The sequence below is a fragment of the Chrysemys picta genome, chromosome 3 (genome assembly GCF_011386835.1).
Source record: "Chrysemys picta bellii isolate R12L10 chromosome 3, ASM1138683v2, whole genome shotgun sequence".
In the NCBI taxonomy this organism is placed as follows: Eukaryota; Metazoa; Chordata; order Testudines; family Emydidae; genus Chrysemys; species Chrysemys picta.
Window position 1 is genome coordinate 137,391,056 of NC_088793.1, and position 27,721 is coordinate 137,418,776.

Here is a 27,721-nt window from a genome sequence, read left to right on the forward strand (position 1 = left end):
ATGCAGTCATGCCAAGTAATGACTTCTGTTCTTATGTCATTCCACAAGAGAAATTTTAGCACTTGCCACATGACTTAAATCAACTGACCATGTAAAGAAAGTCAGGCAGCTAGGGTCACAGAAACAATGGAAGAAGATTTTTGATGCAAAGGTTTCTGCATCGTACGTATCTACTATTTTGGATTATCAAAGTAATTTTCTAGATGTAAAAAGGTATTTTTGTTTCCATTACTACGTGGATTTTGAAAGCTACCTTTTAGGTGAATCAAAGACTTTCACTGGAAGTAAAAGGGGGCTGGGTCTCCATTGATATCTGGCATCTGAGGTACAGTACTCATCAGCAACTACACCAAATTCTAGCCATTAGAGTGTTGGTTGGGGGAGAGGAAGGCTAGGAAGAGAATGTAGAAAACTGGACTTGGATTCAGGATAGGGAAGAGGTAAAACGCTAAAAAGGCAATAAGTAGTACAGTGTTTGTGAAGCACATCTTATGGTGAGTTTAAACCATCTGGAAATGGCTCTTGGAATATGTTGTCATGGGAGCTCTACAATAGTAAATTAGTTCACAAGCATAAAATTAATCAGTTGTAATCTATTGCACAACTTCCACTAAAGTTCCAGTGAAATAGAATTAAAAACACTAGGGGGTTAGATTTATTTTCTGCCTAACTAGTAAAAATTTAAAAGCACCCCACCAAGTATAATATGAACAGACTGATCTAAAATCTTGACTCTGCCAGAGTTTGTTTGCATGTCATGATGTGGTAGTACTATTATCATATTCAATTGACAACCATTGACATTACAAATTAACAAGGTAATTGTGGCGACTTAAACAATATGCTTTTTAGTGCTATTTTGTATGTATTCTGAGTACTTACGGTTCACTGAATAATCGTGCATCTGCAGGGGGATTACCCAATCAGTCTTTCCCATCTCTGAATTATGTGACTGAAAAATGTTTATAAGAATACTTAGCACTTGTGGAGAATGTCATATTTTCAAAGTACTTTCCAAACAAGCTTCAGCAACCCTGAGAGGTATACAAATATTCCTGACTTACCACATCTACCATTTTCTTCTGCTTTCACCTGGAACTATAAGCCTCTGCTCTTGTGTCTATGACTTGACCCATGGAGAGCCAAATTCACAATTTGCAAAGCAAGCACCATTCACGAGTGGTAATGAATTAGGTCAAAAGGGCGGTAATATCATGTACTCACAGGTTAATGTCCAAAAGCACATCACCCTCATCTGTACTTGAACGTCATCCTCATTCCTGCAAATCCCTATTTGTCCCCATTTTCAGCCTATATCCACCTTCAACTATCCTCCCAACCATTTGCACATGATGCTTGGCATCAGATTAGTGCTGATCAAGGGAGCAGCCACAGGGGTCACTCAATGATTTGCTACCCCTCTCCCAAACCAGGCGTGAATGTGCTTCTATGCTTGTATTCCCACTTTTTGGGGAAGTGGAATAGAGTAAGTTATATGAGAAATTCCTCAACTCTGAGTGGGCTGAATTCATTGACTCTGCAATACTCCTCTTGCTATCTGTTCTAAATATATTTTGTAGCACCATCTCATAATTTTTTTAATAAATTCATCAATGTGTCATCATTTTTAGACTCAATATTTAAGTCTTGCAGTCACATAAATTAAAATTTCTACAAATGTTAAGACTTTAAAAATGATTAAATATTTTTACAGTTTTCTATCTGTGAGGCAGTGTGATGAGATACAGAGCCAGATGTGAAATATTAACATGCTCATTTGCAGAAAAGATGCTTTTTGCCTTTTTATTAATAAATGCCAAATCTGTCAAGATAAATATTAGTTAAAATATACCAACACATCTGTGCTTCAGGCAGTCACTCAGTTCCAGTTATTCAGAAGCATATAGAGCATTCTAAAAAAAAATTAAAATATTGCTTTTGCTTATAAATCATCAACTCTGCATCAACATACTCCAGCAGCTTGTGCAGCCATCACTGAAGGGGTTAATTACTGAAACTGTGCGGCATGCAGACTCCTAAACCTAAACCAGATGTAAACTAAAGCCAGGCTTTCAGTCAATCTGTGAGTCATGTTTTACTGTCCTTAAAACTCCAAACAAGGAGCTGTCTATGAAAGCCCTTGAAGCCTGAGCAGTTCTTAGTGTAAGTCTTAACAATACCAAAAAAATAAATAAAAGAAAACTGAGAGCTTGTTCTATTTGTGGCAGAGTTTGTCTTTCAGATGATGCCAGATTCATTCCCCTTCATTAAATTCTTAGCTATCCTTAAAGTTACAGATGGTAGTTGTAAATGTTACATGAAGACACTGGAGGTGCTGGGAAAACAGTGGTTAAACCTTACATCTCCAGAGTGTCACTTAAACAGAAAGTACACACACTCATCACGTATTTCTTATTCACTGAAACATCTTTTCCATTCTGTATCTCTTCAGACTGTGTAAGTGGCCCTGGATCAATATGGGCTCTTTGATTGTGTTCAGTTTTACTGTGCTAACCTCATAGCAAATAAAATCTGCCATGTTAGGATAGATGAACCTGGTCAGGTAAAAGGAGAGTCACCCAAACCTTGAACCAAACATATGCTGTGGTTGAAAAATGTCAGTTAGTCTTTTGTATTAGAGGTTTTGTTCATGGAAATACCAGGTGAGACAGAGGCTTTCTCATGGTATTAGACACAGCTGGAACTGGGAAGCTTTAGAAATATTACCAAATCTTATCGGATTTTCAGTCTAAATTTCAGACCAGCAAGATATGGATGAGAGTCTGAAGTATTGGATATTTTATGTTCATCCATCACGGTTTCAAAATGTTCTCATTTGACATATACTGTATTATGCAGGGAGGAAAATAATACATACTATAATGGACTGACTATTCAGAAATGTGTGAATACTAATCAGAGAGCAATGATGTGTGTCAACTATCATCATGTTTCAGGACATAAGCCAAACACTAACAGTCTAAGTGTTAGAAACTTTTCCCATGAGAAAGTTACTGAATTAGTCCAGTACAAAGTTTATACATAGTCCTCTGAAGCATATGGTGCTGGTAATTCTTGGAGCCAAGATACCAGATTATATGGACTATTGGTCTTATCCAGTGTGGCATTTCCTATGTCCATATGCTAATGATAGGTATTTTTTTTATTTAAGATTTTAAACTTCTTAGAAGAAAGTACTAGGGCAGTACAATGCTAATGAGTAGTGTAGACTTCAGGGTTCTGAAATCTATTGTCTTACAAAGCTGTGTACAATAGAGTTCTTTACTATTTACTACCTTCTGTTCAGATTTGGAAAATACAGATGGAAAGAGTAGCTTGACAGCTGAGAAGGTAATTCAGTTTATAACTTCATTCAGACTTTGGCTTCTTTTGAAATGGCCAACAAGATTGTCAGCTGTGGTGATTGTGTCCACCAATTTGTGATTGTGATGTATACCCCTGTTCACTTTGCCTGTAGCGGCAAATCTGGCATTTTTGTAGTTTCAGATAAGTCCCCTACGTTTGCTGCTTTCTCCCTGCAATCCAGTCATTTGCTTAAATGTTTAGGGACTTCCAAAGTTATGCAAGTAACAAGTATAGCCGTGTTAGTCTGTATCAGCAAAAAGAATGAGGAGTACTTGTGGCACCTTAGCCACAAGTACTCCTCATTCTTTTTGCAAGTAACAAGGAAACCCCCAACTAGCAGTTAATTTGCGGTGAACATACAATTGAGGATATCAGACATGAGGGTCCTTTTTAAACAAGGAGTAGAGATGGGACCAATTATTTAAGATGGTAAATTAGTACAGTTTGGATCAGAGGGCTGATAGGAGGGAGAGACTGCTAAAGTTTTTGTTTCATATTCAAACTTCTGGATACTTACTTCAACTGAACCTCCTTGAGCTTTACCAACTGGTAGACCCAGTCCCTGGATATTGTTAATAAAAGAACCTAGCTAAATATTAAGAGAAATGTCTTTAAGCTAGGGATGTCACGTGATTAAAATAATTAGTCATGATTAATCACATGATTAAAAAAATTTAAATCTATTAATCACACGATTAATCGCACTGTTAAACAATAATTGAATACCATTTAAATATTTTGGATGTTTTCTACATTTTCAAATGTATCAATTTCAATTACAACACAAAATACAAAGTGTACAGTGCTCACTTAATATTTATTTTTGATTCAAAATATTTACACTATAAAAAACAAACAAAATAATTTTCAATTCACCGAATACAAGTACTGTAGTGCAATCTCTATCATGTAAGTTGAACTTACAAATGTAGAATTATGAACAAAAAATAACTGCATTCAAAAACAAAACAATGTAAAACTTTAGAGCCTACAAGTCCACTCAGTCCTACGTTCAGCCAGTCACTCAGACAAACAAGTTTGGTTACAATTTGCAGGAGACAATGCTGCCCGCTTCCTGTTTACAATGTCACCTGAAAGTGAGAACAGGCATTCACAACATATTTATGTGTCAGATGCGCTAAAGATTCATATGTCCCTTTGTGATGTTCCCCTCTGGTATTATCTGGACCCGTGATCTGCTAGGTCACTCCAATCCTTGACTCTGGGAGCCAGCCTTACCCTGCTCTGCTGTGAGAACCCCCACTCCTGGACTCCATGCACAGCCTCTGGCATGTAAGCTGCTCCCAGCTACTTGCAACTGAATGACACTAGCCAATATCTCTGGTCCCAGACACCACCCTAGGAACCTCCGTCTTGCAGTGTCCAGTTATGCCTGCTGGATGCTGCAAGCTTACATGATTTCATCAATTTAACAAAGAAATTGATATGTACAAGACTTGTTATCCCAAGGGAAGCCTCTGACACACTTCAAACCAAACACATTGCTTCAGAAAGAATAAACAGATTTATTAATTATAAAGATAAATTTTAAGTCATTATAAGTCAAAGCATAACAAGTCAGATTTGGTCAAATGAAATAAAAGCAAAACACATTCTAAGCTGAGCTTAACACTTTCAGTGCCCTTACAGACTTAGCTGCTTCTCACCACAGGCTGGCTGGTTGCTCTTCAACAAGGCTCTCCTCTTTGATCAGCGCTTCAGTCGCTTGGTGTGGTGTCTGTAGGTGTAGATGGAAGAGAGAGGAAGAGCGTGGCCATCGTCTCTTCTTTTTATCATTTCCTTTCCTCCCTCTTGTCTTTGCCCCCCCCCCTTTCAGAGCATTACTGAGTCTCTCCAAGCAAGGTTGAGCAATTCCCCTGGTGTGGCCTCATGCAGGCCTCATGAGCTACATTGCATTGTAGCTCCCTTGCTGGACAATAGCTGTGGATGGGTTGTTTGACACCCCACCCAGGCATTGGTTGCTTTCCTTGCTGTTGCCTCTGGGGAGCTAATATCTGGCTGATTCCCCCAACTTACATCATGTTTTAGTGACCACCATACAACACAATTCTCCTAACTTCATATGCATTAATGATATACATATATGGATAGAGAAATGACTTTCAGCAGATCATGACTTTTCCCCGATAGCTTACACAGCATGCTTTATACGTAAGATCACGAATATATGAAAATAAGGAATATGGGGGTTACAGTATGCTCCCCCAAGGATAGAATGTCACACCCTTCATGCTTTAACCACCATTCCAGAGAACATGCATCCATGCTGATGACGACTTCTGCTCGATAATGATCCAAAGCAGAGCAGACCAACCCATGTTCATTTTCATCATCTGAGTCAGATGCCACCAGCAGAAGGTTGATTTTTTTTTTTGGTGGTTTGGGTTCTGTAGATTTTGCATCAGAGTGTTGCTCTTTTAAGACTTCTTGAACCATGCTCCACACCTTGTCCCTCTCAGATTTTGGGTGGCACTTCAGATTCTTAAACCTTGGGTCAAGTGCTGTAGCTATTTTTAGAAATTTCACATTGGCATCTTCTTTGCGTTTTGTCAAATCTGCTGTGTAAGAGGTCTTAAAACAAACGTGTTGAGTCATCATCTGAGACTACTATAACATGAAATATATGGCAGAATGCAGGTGAAACAGAATAGGAGACATACAATTCTCCCCCAAGGAACTCAGTAACAAATTTAATTAACGCATTATTTTTTTAATGAGCATCATCAGCATGGAAGAATGTCCTCTGGAATGGTGGCCGAAGCATGAAGGGGCATACGAATGTATAGCATATCTGGCATGTAAATACCTTGCAATGCCAGCTACAAAAGTGCCATGCAAATGCCTGTTCTCACTTTCAGGTGACATTGTAAATAAGAAGCAGGCAGCAATATCTCCAGTAAATATAAACAAAAATGTTTGTCTTAGCGATTGGCTGAAGAAGAAGTAGGACTGAGTGGACTTGTAGCCTCTAAAGTTTTACATTGTTTTGTTTTTTAGTGCAGTTATGTAACCAAAAAAAATCTAAATTTGTAAGTTACACTTCCATGATAAAAAGATTGCACTACAGTACTTGTAGGGGATCACTTAAAAATATTAATTATTTTGTTTAACATTTTTACAGTACAGATATTTGTAATAAAATAAATTGAGCACTGTACACTTTGTATTCTATGTTGTAATTGAAATCAATATATTTCAAAATGTAGAAAAACATCAAAAATATTTAATAAATTTCAATTGGTATTCTATTGTTTAACAGTGCAATTAATTGCAATTTAATTTTTTAAATTGTGATTACTTTTTTTTAGTTAATTGCATGAGTTAACTGTGATTAATCAACAGCCCTACTTCAAACATTATCATGTTAAGTTAAATCAAATAGATTTTACAAAGTATGTAACAGACTGAACAGGCATTCTTGTGTCACTTATCTACACAGTTTCACCCACTTTCCCTTGCACTGCTAAGTAAAGGAACATTCAAGAAAGGCATATACAGGCAGTGTCTCATCCATTCAGTAAGAAATATGGAGAAGCAGGAGTACTGCCTGTATCTTTTGTGCTCCTGTCATCTTTGCTTCCCTTAGTCATGCTGTGGAGTAATAACAGCTCAGCGGGACGGAGGTTTTTAGACTCCAGTGAAACAGTATAGAACATGATATACGAGTACTACATCTAACAGTTCTGTTTAGAGAGATTATGATTCTAAATAGTAGTTTGTTGATCTGGGGGACTGAGGACTACTAAACCTAAAAACATGTTTCGCCTGTTCTATAGAAAATAATGAATCACTAGTTAATTTTAGACACTGACGCATTTTAGGCCGGTAATGATACTGCCATTAGTAAGGCAATGGTATCAGCATGACTCCCACCATTTCTAATGCTGTGATGTTGCATTTGGGGACTTTATTTTCAGCACCCCTATACCTAATCAGGCAAAGTAAGATGTGTTTTTCTTCCTTTTCTGTATTTTTCCGTTGTCTTTGAAGGATCTACACATGGTTGGTAATTTTTGCCAGGAATGGGGTGAATGCTTGTCAAAAATGAGAACGTTTGCCTCAACCAAGCTTCCTCTTTTGTGGTTCTGATACTATTAGATGAAGGCCTCCATAATCTAAAACCTGACTGATTACACAAGGTTGTTCTGTTCCATTATCAATGTGAGTGGAGGCCATTTTTGGTAACACACGTTGTAAGCAAAAGTACTAGTTATGAACCATGCTGAATAGTAGGAAGTCTCTAGCTCCCTGTGCAGCTGCTCCCTTAGTCACAAGACCACAGTTTTAAAAAACAAAAACAACACAAAAAGGTTGTGGGTGGATGTCAGGCATGTGGACATAGATTTCAGCACAATTCTCTTAATACCAGGTGCTGCTTCATTTAAGCTCCTCTCTTAGTTTAGTATTCTTTTCTCTTAGGTTCTATGTCTGACACTAAGAATGAGTTACTTTGGGGTAGTGTAGCAGCAGTCTGATACAGAATTAGCATCTCGGGAACTCCTTTTCCTGCCACTCAGTTCTTCCTTGTATTTAGATGCATGCTACACAGAGACACTATAAGATCAACCCCTAAGAGTATTTTCATTGTCGTTTTCTAGTCTGGAGCAAAACAGGAGGCACAAGGATAGTGAAAGTGTTTTATTCCTGAAGTTTATCTACTGTGGGAATTTCCAAAATCTCATTAATTCTCCAGGCTTGCAGTTCGGGTTTCCCACCCAAGAGGGTTCTGCTGCTTGGCTGAATCAAACCTGAACTCTGAATCTTTTTAGGATCACGAATGTCAAAGTTTAGTCCTTTCACATAAAACAACAGATTGTAGAAACAGCGGTTTTGTTTTGTTTTTAAGATTCACAAGTCATAGGAGACGTTGCAGGACTCTAAATAGTTCTGTGAAGAAAGAAAGATTAAGTATTTCATTCTGACAATATTACATCTGTTTTTCTTTTCCAAAGCAAAGTGAATATGAAAAGATACTGTATCTGCGCATTTCCTTAAAGACTTTGAAAGGGAACTGCCGTAGGCTATTGGCCTGGGTATAGCGTACAATCTCTGAGGGGCACTTATCCTCAGAGGAGCCACACTTATCTTCTCTTAAATTGACTGAGATATCAGGAGGTCATCCTGAGTTGCAGCTAATGAATTAAAAGAATAAAATGTTTGACCTTTCAAAATGTTGAGAATGATGAGTAATCCATAGCCTGGGAAGAGACACTGAACTCATGTGATGTTACCTAGGCTGTTATGGTAATTTGTGGCAGAGTGCAAGATCTTTCAGCTGGTTATCCTATATTTCTGGAAAATCACCATTGCCCCATGGTACTGTTTGAGTGTTTGGGATCAAACTCCTTCTTGACTAATTGTATTTTGTAGTTTTCAGTTTACCTACGTGAAAGATCCCTCTTCAGTTTTCTTCTATCTAAATTAGATAAGGTACTTATCTTCATTTCCTGTCCTAAAGTCTTGTGTGGTGTTAGGCAGTGTCATTGAACACCTCCGATATTTCACTCCAGAGGTGATTACATAAATTAGTTTGTGAAGCATTTTGAGAAGCTTTGTGGTGAACAGTCTTCTATTAAATGTACGAGACCATTTCTGAGAAGGCTTCATGTGGAGTACAATTGTTTACTTTTTGTGAGGTACAAAGTTCACATTCTTGCCTCAAAGACGCAGCAGAAGTGGGAGTAAAGGAAGCGAATGCTGCATTTCAGCGCTTTCACTAGCCATGGAATTGACCTAATATAACACTTATTCACTAAATAAATGAGCAGATTCTCCAAACCTTAGGAAATCATCATATCCAGTAGTAATTCCATTCTTGTATTTGACTTAGCACGTGTACATGTTTCATAAGCCTGCCCACAAGTGAGCAGATATGTAACATTTGTTTTCAAATAAGTTGCATCACGAGCAATGAAGGCCTGTTTAACTTTTTTTTTAATTGAATAGGGCTACTGATGTTTCACTAAGTCTGTTCGCATCTCTATCTTCAATTATACTTTAAAACAAATAAAGGAATCAGAATATTTACAATTCTCAATGTCCCACTAACTTTATGCCATTTGTGTGGATTGCCACTGAATAATTTGATTTGATTTCCATTTCTCTGTGTACTTTTAATCAGTAGCATTTTTACAGTTGTGGAAAATGATAAAAGAAATGCCCACAAAGTGTGTTTTCGGGCTTCGTGTTCAATTAATTAAAAAAAAAAAAAAAACCTTTGGTAGATCTTAATTTGTTGCTGGGCACCTGGATTCCATTGTTATTCAGGATGATTACCACTTAGAGCCTTGTTAAATTTGAATTACTTTATCTAGATCTCCAGGGATTTTCATTTTCTTTTGCACTGTGTATGACAGCGGTGTGGTTTAGGCCTCCAATGATTGTTTCTGACACATGAGTTTTTGGATCTCTAAAACAGATTGCTATTCTCTAGGGGTTAAGAGTGATGACAGTTTAAATATTCATTTTGTATTGGATAAGCACAGTATGGTAGTAAATCTCTTTATCATAGAATTACCTTTTAGAAACAATAGCACAACTGCTCTGTTGTAGATAAGGTAACACAAATAATCCTATTTAATTTAAAGGTACTATTTAGGGTGAATTGTAATATTTTTGTAACATTATATGTTTGGGGAGTTTTATGCTGATTTTGATTTTAGGCAGAAGCAGTACTTTTGCCTCAAAAGATGAGGTAGATTTTGACCACCAAAGAGGATTTTCTCCCCCTTTTATAGAACTTAGAGATACAAGTGGTCTGAAAGAAATGTCAAGTCTGGCATTGCCCAAGAGTTGAGTTCTGTTGGTTCATTGCAGAGTTGTTGTTATCGTGTTCGTCCCAGGGTATTAGAGAGACAAGGTGGGGGTGAGGTAAGATCTTTTATTGGCTCAACTTCTGTTGGTGAGAGAGACAAGCTTTCGAGCTGCACAGAGCTGAAGAAGAGCTCTGTGGAGGTCAAAACTTCTCTCTCTCTCTCTCTCTCTCTCTCTCTCTCTCTCACCAATAACAGTTGATCCAATAAAGGATCTTACCTCACCCCCACCTTGTCTCTCTATTGGTTCATGACATTTTAAAGCTAGGGCAGTTTGTTTGAACCCATTTGTTACAGAGCCTAGTGATCATCTTTTCCTGGCTCCCACTAGGACTGCTGTGAAGGGAATCCAAGCCTCTGTGTTCTGGATCCCCTGGGGTACGTTGAGCTTCTGGAGCTGAAAAGAGTTCAGCTACTGCCCCAAACTAAGGACCCTATGGTATACTCTCAGGGCAAAGACTTTCTAACTGGCACTGCCCTTCTAGTGTTGGAACCTGTTGTCCAGCCTCCTAGATGCCCTGGGTGCAGCACTGACCCTTCAGATATCCCAGGACTTGAAATGCCCATCTCCCAGAACTCCACTCTAAAGGTGTGAAGCTTCTGGTTTACAGTTTAACTCTCTCAGGAGCGTGTGGTTCTTGTGAAGCACAAACACGTATACATTTTGTATAATCTTTCAACTTTATGCTCTTTTTTTAATTTAATCATGTAAAGCACCAGAGAGTATATATCACACAAAACACTACAAAATCCTAAACGTGATGTCCCTCACTAGCTCACCCTTCCCTTGGGAGTTCTTGGGGAATCATCTGTGTTCCATGGCAGGGTCTTCCACCCCTCTTGTCTATTCTGCCCCTGCAGCAACCTCCCTCATATTAATCAGCTGCAAAATGGCTCTCTCCTACCCATGTGAATCCCTTTTTTAGCCTATTGCTTGGGGTCACCTTATTTTCTGTCTTTTTGGTAATTTTCCATTACTTTCAAACTCCCCTCCCTGCACACACAAGGTACAAGTGTCTTCTCCCAACTAGAGCAAACCTATTGTCACAAAGTGTTTTACTTCAAATAGACTGTTGTTGAGTACTGATCCCTTACCATTGTCTCTGGCCTGGTAGAGACATGATGCCACGCTGCTAATTTAGGGTGGATCCACATACACATAGGCTTTCCATGACACAATAATTTCATAGACTCCTCCACAATTCAGAGGTGGTATAGACCGAGTCCTCAGGGTGTCACATTAAAGCTAGTGCAGTTTGTTTGAATGCATTCATAGAATCATAGAATATCAGGGTTGGAAGTGACCTCAGGAGGTCATCTAGTCCAACCCCCTGCTCAAAGCAGGACCAATCCCCAATTTTTGTCCCAGATCCCTAAATGGCCCCCTCAAGGATTGAACTCACAACCCTGGGTTTAGCGGACCAATGCTCAAACCACTGAGCTATGCCTCCCTCATCATATGGCCTCACCATGAGAGCCAGCCTACTTTAAGATTTTACCTTGTCAATTCCCAGGTTCTATCACAGTCATCATTCTACTGGCAGTATAATGATGACTGCATCTGTAATTTTCACTCCATGCATCTGAAGAAGTGGCTTTTTTACCCACGAAAGCTTATGCCCAAATAAATCCCTTAGTCTTTAAGGTGCCACTGGAATCCTTGCTAGTCTAGTGGCAGACACTCCCTTATACACAAACACATTGCCAAAACTCATCTATATCATCCTCACCTAAAGCAATTTTGTATTCAACAACAAACACTTTGTCCAAACCATGGGAACTGCCCAAGGTACTAGGATGGATCCCCAATATGTTGTCTACTTCATGGGCCACCTTGAGGAAGAATTTCTGGGAAAGTGTACCACAAAACCAATGATATACCTGAGATACATCTATGACATTTTCATCCTCTGGACAGATGACCTAAATTCCATGATAGATTTCCACAACTTCAGCCACTACCACCCACCCATCCATCATATTCATTCACTCCCACACCAGCATCAGCTTCTTGGACACCACGATCCGCTTCAACAATGAAACCCTGCAGACAACTATAAACAAGAAACCCACAGATCCAGCAACCTCCACTTATATAGATATTTTGCAGCACTGTGCAGTTAGGGTCATATCCCTGGCTTCTATTTTTAGATTGAAGCTTCTTTGTCCCTTGTTGACTTCCTGATTTACATAGGATTTCAAGCCTTTCAGGAGCTAATTACAGACTTGTCCCCCAAGCCCAAGGTAGAGTAAGCATTTTGTGTACTGCAGCTTGCAGCCACTGAAGGGTGGACTCAGAAAACTGGAGGAAGACATCATCACCCACAAGAGTCTTCTTTCTGCCACTTCCTTTCCTGTTCTACCAGCAGGAAACAAGTGAAGGCAGCTCATATGTGAAGGAGGGCTTGAGATAATGCATGATGAGGGGGTAGAGGACTGGGAGAAGGAGAATATATTTTGGAAGTAGGAGGAGACCGTAAGAGGCTAGAGGAGGGGGGGAGGAAATGATGTGTAGAAAGAAGTAAGACAAGGAAAGAGAAGACCAAGAGAAAAGAAAATTTGAAAGAGAGAGAAAATGGGACCTTAAAATGGAGTGAGGAGGAGGGGAGCTGAACATAGAAACAGAAAGAGAAGTGCAAGAAATAAGGGTAGGATTTTGATCCAGGGAAATATAATGTAATAAATAAGATATAAAGCTCACCTGCTGGAACATGCTATAAAACAGCATATGTAACAGTATATTTACAAAGAGGTAAATACAACCCCCTCCCCTTCCTCATTAACCCTTGCTGTTCAAATAATAAGTGTTCCAACTGTTTCCCCACAAAAATCTGGTCACTCCCTGGGTAGCAGACCATTGGAAGTCAGAGGGTAGCAGGAAGGATGGTCTCTGACACCTATAAACCCACCACTTACTTTGAGCACCAGTTGTTCATGTATTCAGAAACATTTGATCAGGAACAAAATTACTCTCCAGGAAGATTTTATTGTAGCATTTGCATTGGAAGCAGTATGTTTCTAAGGATCATATCCTAGCAAGTTTTATTGGCTATAAATTAATATAAGCTAATGCATTTTTACTACAGTATTTGTATCTATGCCATTATGTGTTACCCTAAAGTAATCTGTTGTTTCAATTTCAGCATGCGAGACACAAGCGGGGAAAGTTTATCAGGTATCACTAGAAGAGCACATCCAGCCTTTCAAAGACAGCATGGAGCAATTCATTAATCAAGGTAAATAATGAAACGTCATTGAACCTTTTCAAGACATTTCAAAGGAAAGTTATAGGAACAATGTTTATACATTGGGAGTAAAGAGACAGTTTGTTTTGGCATCATAGAAAGATGTGGGTTAGTTTAATCAAATGCCACACAGTTCTAAAAGATTTGTGGGACAACTCTGTTGTACTGTCAATGAGTCACCCTCTTGAATGGCAGCAAAGACAGATGCTATTGGCTCAAGTGTGTGAACTCATCATGAGTTCGCAACTCTAGTAATATTTTTGTTTCTTGAAAAAAATTTTAAAGCTGGACTCATTTCCAAAGCAGTGACTGTTGTGCATGTGCCAAAAATACAGTGTCTGCAGTGCAGAGGTCTTGTTTCAGCTCCTCAGATTGCAAAACTTGTGTCTAATTTTTTAAGCAAACACAAAAGGCAAATCCAAATGAACTCCTCAGGACAGGCTTGTGGAAAATGCTGTGGGGGGCTGGGGATGTGTGTGGTAAATTTAAATGTATCTATGCTGATCTTGTCTCAACGCTAGGAGGGAAGCACCATAATAGGGGATGGGTGGTGCTGTTCCCATGCTCCACTGTCAGGATTCTGCAGTAGGTGAGGAAAGCGGCACTGTCAATGAAGGAATGTTCTGAGTCAGAATGTTCTGTGTTGACTTGGCCATGCGGTTTTTCTGGCCAGTAGTCTACTTATTTGGCTATTCCTGTCCACACCCCAGCTTTCTGTAACCATACAACATAATAGAAGACAAAAATATTGACTCATGATTGGATAAACAATTGTGTGAGAAGTGAGAGTATCTACTGTTTATCCCTTTTAGAGGCCAATAGCGCTGAAGTCTAGAACTGTGTTAACTAATCATCACAAATGGAAATTATCATTGATGTATTGTATTAGAGTTCAATGCCCATTATTTATTTATTTCTGGTGAGCTAGTCAGGTATTAAATTCACATTTTTGCTTCCTAACTGGAACATCAAAGGTAAATGGCATTTTCAAGGTAGTCTTATGGTGATGTTCAGCATGTGTGCACCAATTCCTTCACGTGACTTCACATGTCATTGAACAGACTTATTTAGATTGAGGGCCATAGCCAAAATACCACGTGACAAGCAAATACAAATCAACAGATCCTGAAATTACAAAGATCAGTCCCCAAATCCTTGCCAAACAGGTCTTTAGCTGTGTCCTGAAACAATTGGTAAGATGTGCTTTGGAATCAAAGAGGCCTACATTTCTATACTTGATGCCACAATGATGGTGTTTAGCTGGTAATTGTTTTTGGCATCTAGCTTAATGTAGATGCAAATAAGGTTGTGCATGTAGAAGAAGGAACAACAAATTAAAGGACATTTGTCAATATGAAGTAGAGATTCTTTCCATCAGATGTTGTGTTGGGAGCTACAATTTAAGGTCTAATAACGGTGTTATGCATTCCTCTTCAAACTAGAACAATGAATTGAACATGAGGTTTATTATACTAATATAATACTAATATAAATCAGAAGAAACTCCAATGATGTTTCTTCATCCCTTTAGGAAAGGACAATGAAAACATTATTAATGGTTATAAAAGTTGCCTAGCTCCCTATTTAAATTTCTCCACAGTTTTTGAGACTGTTTTCCTGCAACAGTGAATTCCACAGAATGATTATGTGGAGGAGAAATAATATTCTCTTTTCTTTATTATATGCTTATCAGGTTTTTTTTTCCTCAAAGTGATCCCGTTCCCTGTTCTTGTGTTCATTTTGGGATAGAGAGAAAAGAAGATATTGATAAATCTGATCATAGATATCTAGTCTCCTATCAGAATGTACAGATGTTACTCCTTTTTGGAGTTAGTGGGAGTTTTGTGTGATCACTGATGGAAAAAGAAACCCCATAACCTCAGAACAGCAGCAAAGTTAAAAATATCATTTGCATGTTCTAATGGAAATTAATACAAGTAGGGGTTATGACATGAACATAGATGAGCTCTAAATAAACTAGTCTACATTTCTTTAAACCTCGCAAAGGCTACTTTTCAGAAATCTGTCACGATATTACTCTATGAAAGATAGCTTAACATATAGGAGAAAAGAATCCTTTAGTTAAGTTCCAAAAATAAAGTAATTTTAAAATACCTTCCATTATGAAATCCTTTGTTTTTACTTGGTGGGATTGAATTCAGACTTGAAAGAGGCCATGTTTAAAACAGGATTTCTCTTTTCTGTTCAGTGTTTGACAGGCTTTTGATCTAGATATTTTTTCTAAGGGCTTTTGTTGTTTATGTAGGCATAATCGATGAGTCTTTTCAGCTAGACTGCACACACAAGATCATTTAGAAAAACAGAGGGACAACTTTTGGCACCTTTGGGGGATTTATGTATTTATATAATGTGTGTTCTGGGCAAAGTAAAATAAAGTTTAAGTTCTTTTATATTTAAAGTTCAGTTTCTCCAAAGCAAAAAAAAAGTTTTAAACTTACAGTTAAATTCATAATTTTTCACAGGGTTAAATAACTTGGAATGTTTTTTTGTGATGCTTTTCAGAGCAGGTAACTTTTCTGTATAACGGGATTCACCAGTTCAAAGTAACTTCAGACATTTACAGTATATTCCATTGATACTTATTGCTAGCATTGGCCAGGCAGAAAGTTGAAGTTAGAAACTATCTTCCAGTAGGTATGGAGAGCGGGGCACATGTGGTTAAACATCTCTGGTAAGGCGCTAGAGAAGAACTTTATAGGAGCAGCTACAGGTTTAGCACAGTTGTATTAGTTTAATTTTTAATTAAAATATTGCAACTGGTCAGGTTGAATTTTATATGTAAAAAGAAAAAAATAGTGAGTAAACTTGTAAAGTAAAATCAGAAAAGATTGGGGCTCAGAATCCTGTCAGGCTTACTTTTTAATGGATCATTACACCCACCTTAGGAGGAAGAATCAATTCATATGCATGTCAGCTAATATGTTATCAATGGACCTGGAAATGATGCACTTGATTACAGTTTCCTAATACTTTTGTTATAATCACCTTGAAAGCTATATGGTTAATTCACCAGCCCATGCACAAAGAACCCTCTCCAGCCACAGGATTCCAGTTCCTTTTCTGCGGTGCTTTGTTTTATTTCTTCAAAATAACATTATTTAATACAAGTTCAACATGTCGTGTCCTGTCCCCTCTAATCTGGAGTCTTCTGCAAGAGCCTATCTACTCCCTGCAGGATTATGCTCCACAGATTACTTGATGAGGAGTCAAGATGAGCCTACAAGGCTTCTCTCTCCTTCCTAACCTACTCCCTGCAGAATTACACTCTGCCTCAGAGTCATAACTGGGTTCTTTCCCCTCCCAAACATCTCCTGCAGGACGTTACTCTTTACAGCTCCCTCTTCAGTAGGACCAGGTGATCTTCAAGCTATAGCCCAATCCCTGGCCTCAAAGTATCTGCTGAGGCAGCTGATTATTCACAGGTAGGGTTAGGTCTAACACCACTTAAAGAATCAGCCAACCTGTGAGGCATCTGTTTTAAGTTGCATATTGCTTTGCTAAACTTGAACCATTTGTGCTGAAATTGTCTCTTCCAGAGGGTTTTTCCCCCGAAAAGGTTTCAGTAAAAGCAAATTAGCTGCTTCCAAGGAAGAGATTATGGAATAATTAGTATAAAATATACAATAAAAATAGTTTGTTAGTCATTTTCCAAAAGTTACATTTTTTGAAGGTTTCTTTAAAGAGCTCTAGCACTTGCATGATTTGGAACAGGAATATGAAATTTGGCAGGTGGGTGATCCTGGTATTAGACAGGTACCTTTTGCTGTCCCCATTAAAAAGTATCCAGATTTAGCCAAATTGTAAGTGTCTGAAAATTGCCATTTGCACATGCTTGGTAAAGACTTTTATGGTATGTTTACATGGCAGAGTTAATTCAAGTTTTCTATATGTGAGCTACTTCTTTCAAGTTATCCTAACTTGAGAGAGTGAGTATCCATGCTGCAGAACAGTCAAACTGCTGTTTTCATACTGGCATTGTGCTCACTCGTGTGACACTAAGGTTTCTGTGGGCATATCTGATGGTTCTTTGCACTGAAGTAAGCGCTATGAATTCTTTCCCAGTGGGAGAGTTTATCTGTCTTTTCTGGGCACACAGGTGGAATTGTGGAAAGACAATGTAGTACTAATGGAGCTAGCCTATATCCACATTGCAGAGTGGTCATTTTAGCAGCTGATGAGTTGTGTTCACTCAAGCTTTAGCTTATGCCCCCTAATGGCACAGCCAACTTGAGTTAAGGGTTTTTGTTAGTAGATGGAACTTGAGTTAGGTGCAACAGTCAAGTTGTAATACGAGTTAACTTTGCAGTCAAGAGAAGCTTTTAGAGGCTTGCTGCTACAGTTGCTGAACATTCCATCTGCACTGAGCATGCTTCCTGGCCCCACAGACTCCATGAAGGATGTGGCACCAGCAACTGCCACTTTGGGAAGTAGTGCTGCATTGGGACCCAGAAAGAGACCATGCATTCTAATCTCAGCTCCCTCATGTACTGGTATGCAAATTTATGTGCCCATCACTGCACTTATTATTGAGGAAGGCCCCATATTCCTGCCTTAGAAGGCAGGTGAATATCATACCACTGATTTTACAGCGTGGTTACCCAAGGTCATTTCAGGTATAACTGGCAATATCACCCTATCTCTAATGTTGCAGACTCAATCCACAGTCTCATTGCCTTGAATGATAAAATATGCCAAATGTATATGCTTGGTTATGCTATCTATAACCACTTCCTTCCAGTGCCAGGAATAGAAATCAGGAATCCTGATTCCCAATGTTCCACTGCTATCTAGAAAACAGTTGTGTAAGCCATTAGCAAAGTGTGTCACATTTACCTCTCTAGTGGCTGGTATACTTAGAAGATAATAGCCTGCTACTACTGTCAATTACTCTAACAGGTCAAGCAGTAGACATCTGTGCTGTGGATCTAAAGCCTTTGGGTTTAAATCCTGCTGATGACCCACATGTGGGTCAGTATGGTTTCACATGATAAAATTTGCTCTATTGGTTTGAGGATTTATGTATTTTTTTTAATCTAGGAAATTGCATACCAAAACTATGTATAAAGGATGTAAAGTTTGCAAAGTGATCTCCTCAGGTTAGGAAATGTCAGAATTAAGGTTTTTCATGAAATCTTAACTTGCCCTCCCCTGTGTATATGAATTATGATAAAGTCCTTAATTACATGATCACATGATGTCTGTTCTGCAGGACCCCTGCTTCTTTTAGTGCAAATGATGAATAGTGAATGAGGCAGAGGTTTGTAAGGAGGACAAGAATGTTCCTTTGTGGTTAAGACAGTGGACTGGATCCCAAGAGATCTGGGCTCTGTTCCTGACTCTGCCACAGACTTCCTACATGATGTTAAGAGAGACCGTCTCATAATACACATACCCACGCAAATTTAATTCTGGTATTTTTTACCTTCTGAGTGCTTGACTTGCAACTTAATGTTCTTTAAATGTATCTTTTTAATATATAGGGTAACATGATTCTTTGTTATTTTCCAAAATTGTCTAAACTAATCCTTTCAAGAAAACAGGACTTAAAATAATGTTAGGAATATATAGAAATAAAACTGTTTTGTTCTTTAAAAATTCCCAGGCCAAAAACTTTATTAAGGTAGTGAAGGGGTTGTATGAGTATATGTCTATGAATATCTATTAATTTTAAACACCATTCCTTAAACATTATAAGAGTTTAAAAATGAAAATAAATTAAATGCTGTAAATGTTCTGAAAAGGTAATATTAGTAATAATGACATAAGTTTCCAACATTAACCTTATCTCTGCCTCCCTATTGCCATCCTCAGTCTTTCATGTAACTTTGAATTCTGGGCTACGGATCTCAGCTATCCAAAATACAACTCTGTTCTGGCCTATAAATTGTGAACCTATTTAGTAATTAGATACTGAAAAGCAGACTTTCCCCAAGTGGTGAGAACCAGAGGAGACCACAGCATTTCACTCACATTCCCTCCACATGTCACCCACTTGAAAGATTAGTCCCCCATCAATCAATCCACTATGGGAGGGACGCCCCACTCTACTCCATTCACTGTCCCTGTAGTAGTCAGAGACCTCACATGCTATAGACAAGATCAGCTTTTTTTCCCAGAACCGCAGTCATCTATAGTCCCTTGCAAAGTCGGCCTGAGATTCTGCTATACTACATAGAGGACAGAAAAGATATGTAGGTTGTATCAGTGTACCATAAAAGACTAATATTATACTTCGTATATGCAACAGTGAAGTCTTTAGATTTTTTTCCTGGGCACCTCCCAAAGTGGAGAAGCAAAGCAAGGCTAAATGGGCAGAGTTAGGGAACTGTTAGTATAAGCAAAGCTACTGAGACTGGGGGGGGGGGGGGGGGGAAATCATGTGAATTTCATTAATTGTTTTACAGTTTGTTATTAGTGTTCTGTCTGTTTTTAAATGATGAAAGTCATCATTTGTTTTATATCTCAGACATTTAGATGTGGTAATACTAACAAATACATCTGTATTGCATCAACTTGTCTTTTACCTCAGATGTCTACACCTCAGTTGGTTTGCATTACTACATAGTCATCTTGTTGCACATTCAATTTCATGTGTATCACTAAGACTGCTTAAATGAATTTGCCTTGTTTCAGAACCCAAGAGAAAGCCAATGCATTGCAATGGTGGCTTCAATTCTCTGCAGCCATGGCACAGGAACTCAGTTACACATCCTTAGTGGCATAAATGTAATCTATGCATACTGGGCGGGGGGTATCTCTGCATGGTGTGGTCAGATAAAAAGTGGTTTTATGGGCATGTGTTTGAAAAAGCTCAATGCTCATAAGTGACAAAAAAATAAGTGACAAGAAAGTTTATACAGGTCATCAAAAGGTGTGCAAATAAACCCTTTCTATATTTTGTTTTTCTTGTCTATATTAATGGAAAGCTATTTCAGAAATCTTTGAGATTGTATTAAAAGAAAAAAAAAAGTGTGTGTGTGTGTGTGTACGCGCGTGTGCCCCCATCTGTCACCCTTCTACAGAAAAGAGCCAGGTATCTTTAAGTTAACATCCATCCTTCCATGTAGGTCTTGGAAAGAGTAATTAAAACCAATGTAAACTACTTACAGTACCATCTCTATACCTAAGAATGTATGGTTTGTCTTAGTAAGTGTCTTTTACTACATGTTTGTACAGTGCCTAGCAGAACAGAGCTCTCACATGGTTGAGACCACTAGCCTTTTTGAAGCTGCTCCGAGACTTAGGATGTTAAAACTAGTGGCAGTGAATGGGATAGTGGGCAGAGTGCAGATGAGATGGTGAAAGCTTCAGGTTTAGCACAATATATCACATGGCTACCACCTCCCCAATAATAGTCCCTGAGTGTATATGTTTTAGGATGAAGACCTAAGATTTACATTGGTAGGCCTTTGACACTGGAATCCACTCTGTTCAGATGACAGAGCTAGAGGCTATCCTTCGGAATGTGATGAAAAGACCATCTGTTTACCCAGGCTTTTGCCTGAGGTGGATTGAAAAAGGGGGTTATGTCTTTAAGGATAGCTTTGGTTATTGCATAGGACTAATGCTGGGCTTTGCACCTTATTGTGATAGTCACTGGGGAGTGTCCTTTTGTGCAGTCAGTTGTTGGCCGTATACGGTTACAGGGTTTTTTTTTTTTTTTTTTTTAATACCATCACATACTTTATATTGATCAAAAATGAAATCGCTGCAGGAATAATAAGAGAAATAAATTGAGTATTCAATATAGTACACAGTTGTCACTGCCTTTTCTGTATTCAGCTGTTCATTTAATTTTCACTTTTTATTCCATGTTGTATAATCTTTATTTTGTTCCTTTTGTTATTTAGAAATGGTCTCTGCACCATTCTCTTTGTACTTATTTATAATTTTTCATTACTTTTTTTCCAAATATAACAATTATACCAAAATCCCAGATTCATCATAATACACAAAGTAAATAAAAAGGGATAGGATAAAGGGATGGGAGTGGAAGCAACATATTATCTTCAGAGTCTACGTTAATCATAGATCTCTAAAAAGTCAGCCCAAATTGCCTTGAATTTTTCAGGCATTCCCTTTGTTTGGAATCCAGTTGTTCATTAGCTGTGAGGTTAGCCATAGGAAAAGCTCTGGAGGTTCTGGAGCTCCTAATGCATCTGGACCAAATACATTCAAAAGTAAATGCTTTACCTGGAGATATTCCCATGCTCCAGAGAAGGGCAAGACAAATTGTTGCTGAAGATCGACAAATGATTTAAATTTATCATTGTCAATTAGCTGTGACGCAGTCATAATTGCTCTGTCCCCACAATCCCTCCACATGAAGTTTTACCACTAATTTTAAGGATAGGATTGTTCCATAGGTTTGCCTCTACATGAAAGAATGGATGGAAGCAGAACTTTCTAGACAGGTTTGACTACACTTCCCTCAAGACATTATTGTGGGAGCTCTGGAACCATCAAATCTGTAGTACTTTGATCCTATAATGCTTGAAAGAGGGAGAGGATATACTAATTCTCATTCAATCTGAATCCAAGGTGTGTGGTCAAATCTAGTAGTCACAAAGATGCCTGGCTCTGCAAAAAGGAGATGTGAAAATTTTCCAAGTTGGGAAAACAAAACAAATCCTCCCAGAGATTGAACAAGTTACAGCTCCCTCTAAGCCAGTCTAGGTTTCTTACCTGTGCCCCAAAGGAACATTCTGAAAATATTATTCAATTTTCTATAATAAGTTTGAGGAATAGAAATAGAGATACCTCCTCATGGCATACACAATTCTGGGAAGGATATTCATTTTCAGTATATTAATTTTACCCCACAAACTGAGGTGAATTAACTCCATTTCCCCAAATCATTAGACACTTGGGCAATAATAGGTCCAGTATTTATCTTAGAGATCTCCTGAATATTTTTGGGAATCAGTATTCCTACATGTCCCAATTTGAGGAAAGGCCTTTGTGGGCATATTTGTTAAATCCTAAGAGTTCTGATTTACTCCAATTAATTTAATCTCTTGAGAGGAGCCCAAATGTATTAATAATCACCTATTACCAATAGAACCTTCATACATTAGTCCATAAGGAAGCACAATCTAATAAAGCAATTATTTATTTATTATATATAAAAGTATTAATCAAATGATAGATTTTACTTTACCTTTCCTATGAGTTAAGGGAAGTGGAAGTAAATTTATAATAATCCTTTAATCTTTTAACCCCAATGAAAGAGAGAGAGAGAAAAAAAGGGAACTAACGTATCATTATCAACTAGAGCTCATTAACTTGTGCAGAGCAGCCATATTAGATCTCAGAGAGCAATACATAAATTCCATATGATTGAATCATTCCACAAATATCTTCTCTTGTGAGGGAGAAGTTTGCAGACTTTTGAGGTATTTTTTTTCCTCCTCCTGACATGAACTAAATGATACTTTCTTCTCACCATTCATATTATCAAATGTTGTTGGGCATTTAATAAAAAATTCCAAGTCCATCTTCCTGGCCAGATTTTTTTGCTTGGTTAACAGCTGCCCTCATTGCAACCACATCATGGGCATAATCATGGAAGAACTGTATTTTAATTGCTGGATTCTAGATTTCTGCAAAATAAGCTTCTTAGTAGTAAACTTCAGCAATTTCACAATCTATCCTCTAGGCCTACCTCCTGGAGCTGGCTTGAGGGCAAGGGCCTGGTGTGCGTGATCGTTATCAAAACAAAAATCTATGGCAGATCCAACAGTTTAGTTACCTGTTTAGGGACAAATTCAGAAGGTTTACCATTCTCTGTTCCCTCAGGGACACCTGCAATCCTCATGTTATATTGTTGCAAGCAGCTTTTTAGATCAGTTAGCTTGGCCTTAACAGTCTTGATGATATTACTGTTCTTCATAATCTGTAATTTGTTCTCTTTGAAAGTATCGTCCACTTCAGAAATTCTGTGTTCTGCTTCATCCATCTGTCTGGATAGAGCTTGTAGTGCACTCTGAATCTTAGCCATTGTGGTCTGTAGGGTGGAAACTGCAGATTTGATTCCAACAGAGTATCTATGGCCACCTGTTGTAGTACAGCCATCAGCTGCATTACATCAAGCTCAGGTACCATTTTGTTTGTGGAAGTGGGGGAGGCAGACCTCCTCTGTTTTTGTTGGCTCTTTCAGAGCAAGAGAGGAAGATGCACAGCTAAAGGGTATCTTGGGCATTTCAGTAGGCAGATGCAATATTTCTAGGGGATGGATGATGGGGTTTAGGGGATGAAGTTTGGAGATTCCTAGTGGGCCACTTCAGAGCTCAAGCAACCTCCATCTGGTTTGGTCACAGTGCCCTCTCTTGTTATCAGGTTAATGTTTCTATTGTGTTTCAGTGTTGGTAAATGTGCCAAAAAGCTTAAACAGTAGGTTCATGTATTTTATTGATAAACTGAAAACTAAATAAAAAAAAAATATATATATATATATATGATCTCATAAATTACTGCATTACTCCACATATAAGCCAGTGTAATGCCATTCTGAGGTTCAGACATCTGAAATAAAGACAATCAAATCCAAGTTTATGATATTGATGGAAAATTATGCTGGCACAGAACTTCAGTAACACAGTTGTAAATCAGGTCTGCATATTAGAAATTATATTAGTAGTTTTATCCTGAAGTATTTGAAGTAGGGGTGTCACAGTTAGCTCAAGCGATTAACGCAAAACAAATTAACTAGATTAAAAAATTAGTCACAAGTAATCACTATTTTAATTGCACTGTTAAACAATAATAGAATACTAATTGAAATTTAATATAAATATTTTTGGATGGTTTTGTACATTTCCAAGTATATTGATTTCAATTACAACACAGAATACAAAGTACACAGTGCTCACTTTATATTATTTTGTATTACAAATATTTGCACTGTAAAAAAGATAAACAAAAGAAATAGTATTTGTTCCAATTAATCTCAAACAAGTACTGTAGTGCAATCTCTTTATCATGAAAGTGCAATTTACAAATGTAGAATTATTTTTTTACATAACTGCACTCAAAAACAAAACAATGTAAAACCTTAGAACCTACAAGTTTACTCAGTCCTACTTCTTGTTCAGCCAATCACAAAGACAAATAAGTTTGTTTATGTTTACAGGAGCTAATGCTGCCTGCTTCTTATTGACAATGTTACCTGAAAGTGAGAATGGGAATTCACATGGCACTGTTGTAGCTGGCATTACAAGGTATTTACTTATCAGACATGCTAAACATTTGTATGCCCCTTCATGCTTCGGCCACCATTCCAGAGGACATGCTTCCATGCTGATGATGCTTGTTAAAATATAATGTGTTAATTAAATTTGTGACTGAACTCCTTGGGGGAGAATTGTAAGTCTCCTGCATTTTGCCATGTATTTCGTGTTCTGGCAGTCTTGGAGGATGACCTAGCATATGTTGTTCAATTTAAGAATGCTTTCACTGCAGATTTGACAAAACTCAAAAAAGGTACCATTGTGAGATTTTTAAAGTTAGATACAGCACTTGACCCAAGGTTTAAGAATCTGAAGTGCCTTCCAAAATCCTTGCAGGATGAGGTGTGAAGCATGCTTTCAGAAGAGCAACATTCTGATGCAGAAACTACAGAACCTGAACCACCAAAAAAGAAAATCAACCTTCTGCTGGTGGCATCTGACTCAGATGGTGAAAATGAATGTGCCTCTGTCTGCACTGATTTGGGTCATTATCGAGCAGAACCCATGATCACCATGGAAGCATGTCCTCTGGAATGGTAGTCGAAGCATGAAGGGACATACAAAGGTTTAGCATATCTGGTACATAAATACCTTGCAACACTGGCTACAACAGTGCTGCTCTTCGTGGACCATTACCTAGTTGTGGTAAAGAGGCTTGCGTGTTCCAATGATCCTCAGAACTATGTTGTCAGGAGCTTTATGCTGCTGGTAGGATCTCCCAAGGCAAACAGGTCTGAGAGGAGGTCTCAGACAAAGCACGATCCAATCCTCCAAGTCCTCAACAATGGATCAGGCGGAAGAGGGTCTTCAGATCCCAACAGCTGTGAAAGTGGATGAAGGCTGCAGCATGTTGGAGATCTCCAGTCGTCTCGGACTTTTCCTGCCACTGGGCCCCAGACCTTCAGCTTGTCATGATCGTGTGGTTGCTGTAGGAGTATCAGCTTCCCCACATTAAAAGACACCACACATAGGCTTCTACAATGGGAAATAACATCTTTCCAACCTTCCATCAAGGGATCGCCGATGATGATGATGATGACAACAGTGCCATGTGAATACCTGTTTTCTACATCCAAATATTCCAAAAATATTTAAATAAATGGTATTGTTTAACAGTGCAATTAATCATGACTATTTCATTAATTTCATAATTGATCATGATTAATTTCTTTTAAATGTTTGACAGTCCTAATTTGAAGACTGTATGAAGATTGAAGTATGAAGTATTTAAAAGGCTCGACTGTAATTTCATGAATAAAAAATGTCTATTTTTTTGTACTTTCTGCCAAAACCTTTCTATGAATTTAGTTGTCAAGAGAAATCCAGACATCGGAATCCCTGTAGGTGCATCCTTCTATTGCAATGTGGTCTTATCATGAATATAGTGTAGAACATTTATACATTATGCAAATGTGATTGGATCTCAATTCTGTGTAAATAGATGTATTGAAAACTATAGCGGTGTAGTGTCTCATTGTAAAGGAACTGTATCTGTTTTAAAAGGCTTGCTACATATGGAAGTGACTGGAAGGAACATTCATAGCTAATTATAAATAAATAGTAGTTAACACTTTAAATAAAAAAAGAAGAAAAAGCAAAAAGATATAGAGCATTGACAAGTAGATGAAAGGGTTCTTGGTGCCTTCCATCTGAGATTACTCAAATGCATTCCTGTATTCAATTACCTGAGAAGATGTGATATTCCCTTAAGTGAGAGCGGGAGATCAGAAGGGATTGCAGTTTTGTGCCTCTGCTTGCTCACAGTCCTTTGGAACTGGTTCAGAAGAAATAGCTTAAGCAGCTAAAAGGTTTTGGATTCAGATGGTGACTACAGACTATAATCACTGGGTCAAGATCATAACCCAGAACAGCAACAGAAAGTTGTGGTGGAACAAAAAGTTTAAGATGGATGTTTGAATGCCATTAGAATAGACCTCATCTTAATACCACAAGGCCTGCTCAGAGTATTTTCTGAATTTGAACTAAATAGTAATTCTGTCTTGTAACTATGCTTATCTCAGTACATTTTCACATACAGTACCTGGTAAACCCTAGTTTTCTGTTAATTTCAAATAGATTTTCTGTAGGTAATGTTGGGGGTTGATGCACATTCAGGATTCAGCAAAGGGTTTAATTTTTTTTTCACAAGGCCACCAAATATTAGCCACTGTCATGGTCTGAAGATTATTGATACACTCACCTGTTTTAAATACTTCCTCAGAACCCACTTATTTCTGCTATTTTCCATCCATAATCACTGCTGACTCGCTCCTCAATGCCACTCCTCTCCCTGACTACATTAAGGGATATTAAGCTTACAACAAGAGAACAAACAACAAAATCCAAGAGGTTAAACCAAAAGTGCATGCATAAAATCAGGAGGAGGAGAGGGGAAAAATGGGGAGGAAAAGGAAAGAGTTCCCCCAAGAGATTTCCCTTTGTCTTATTATCCTTCTATTCTGCCTTGATCTTCTGCCCTTAATAATGTCAGATACTTGGATTCTATAATGTTGAGTGTTATAGAAATGCCTAAATAAAATAATTATATATACCATTGCAAGTGCAGCCCCTGGAGTGCTTGCACTCTGCTCAGGAGGGGAGGGGAGAGGGGACATTCTCACTCTTGGAAGGTTAGGCAAAAATTCTGTAGTCTAAAATGGTACATTTTACTACTGGTCCAGCATGAGGTCTTTGGTTTGTGTGGTCCATTGAACAGTTTATCCTCTTTATCTTGTCTTCACTTGTCCTCTCTCCCTGCTTTCGGGTGAGCATATTGGCTGAAGGACTGGCAAGGACATCATGAGGTCCTAGAGTTCAGCCTGCTTGGCCCAGAGGAGGGAAAAGGTGAGGAATTCAGAGGTCTCTGTCCAACCTCTTACACCCTTTCTTCAAACCAAGTGTCTCCTTTGTCCTTGATTTCTCTGCCTGATCTAGGTGGCCAGTTGCCCAAGCGGGGGAGATATGTAGCAATTTTTTTTTTTTTTACCAGTTCCGGCCAGTGCTTACTCAGCCTCAGTGTCAATGGTAA

General features: G+C 38.3%; 1 protein-coding gene across 6 annotated transcripts in view; it reads left to right on the forward strand.

The window, feature by feature from the left end:
* FMN2 (formin 2) overlaps positions 1–27,721 on the forward strand; it is a 234,585-nt gene that overhangs the window by 159,446 nt on the left and 47,418 nt on the right. For all 6 annotated transcript variants that reach the window (XM_065589091.1, XM_042848380.2, XM_065589093.1 and 3 more), the window contains exon 15: positions 13,343–13,435. In XM_065589091.1, coding sequence (XP_065445163.1) covers positions 13,343–13,435 — 93 coding nt within the window. The remainder of the gene's footprint in view (positions 1–13,342; positions 13,436–27,721) is intronic.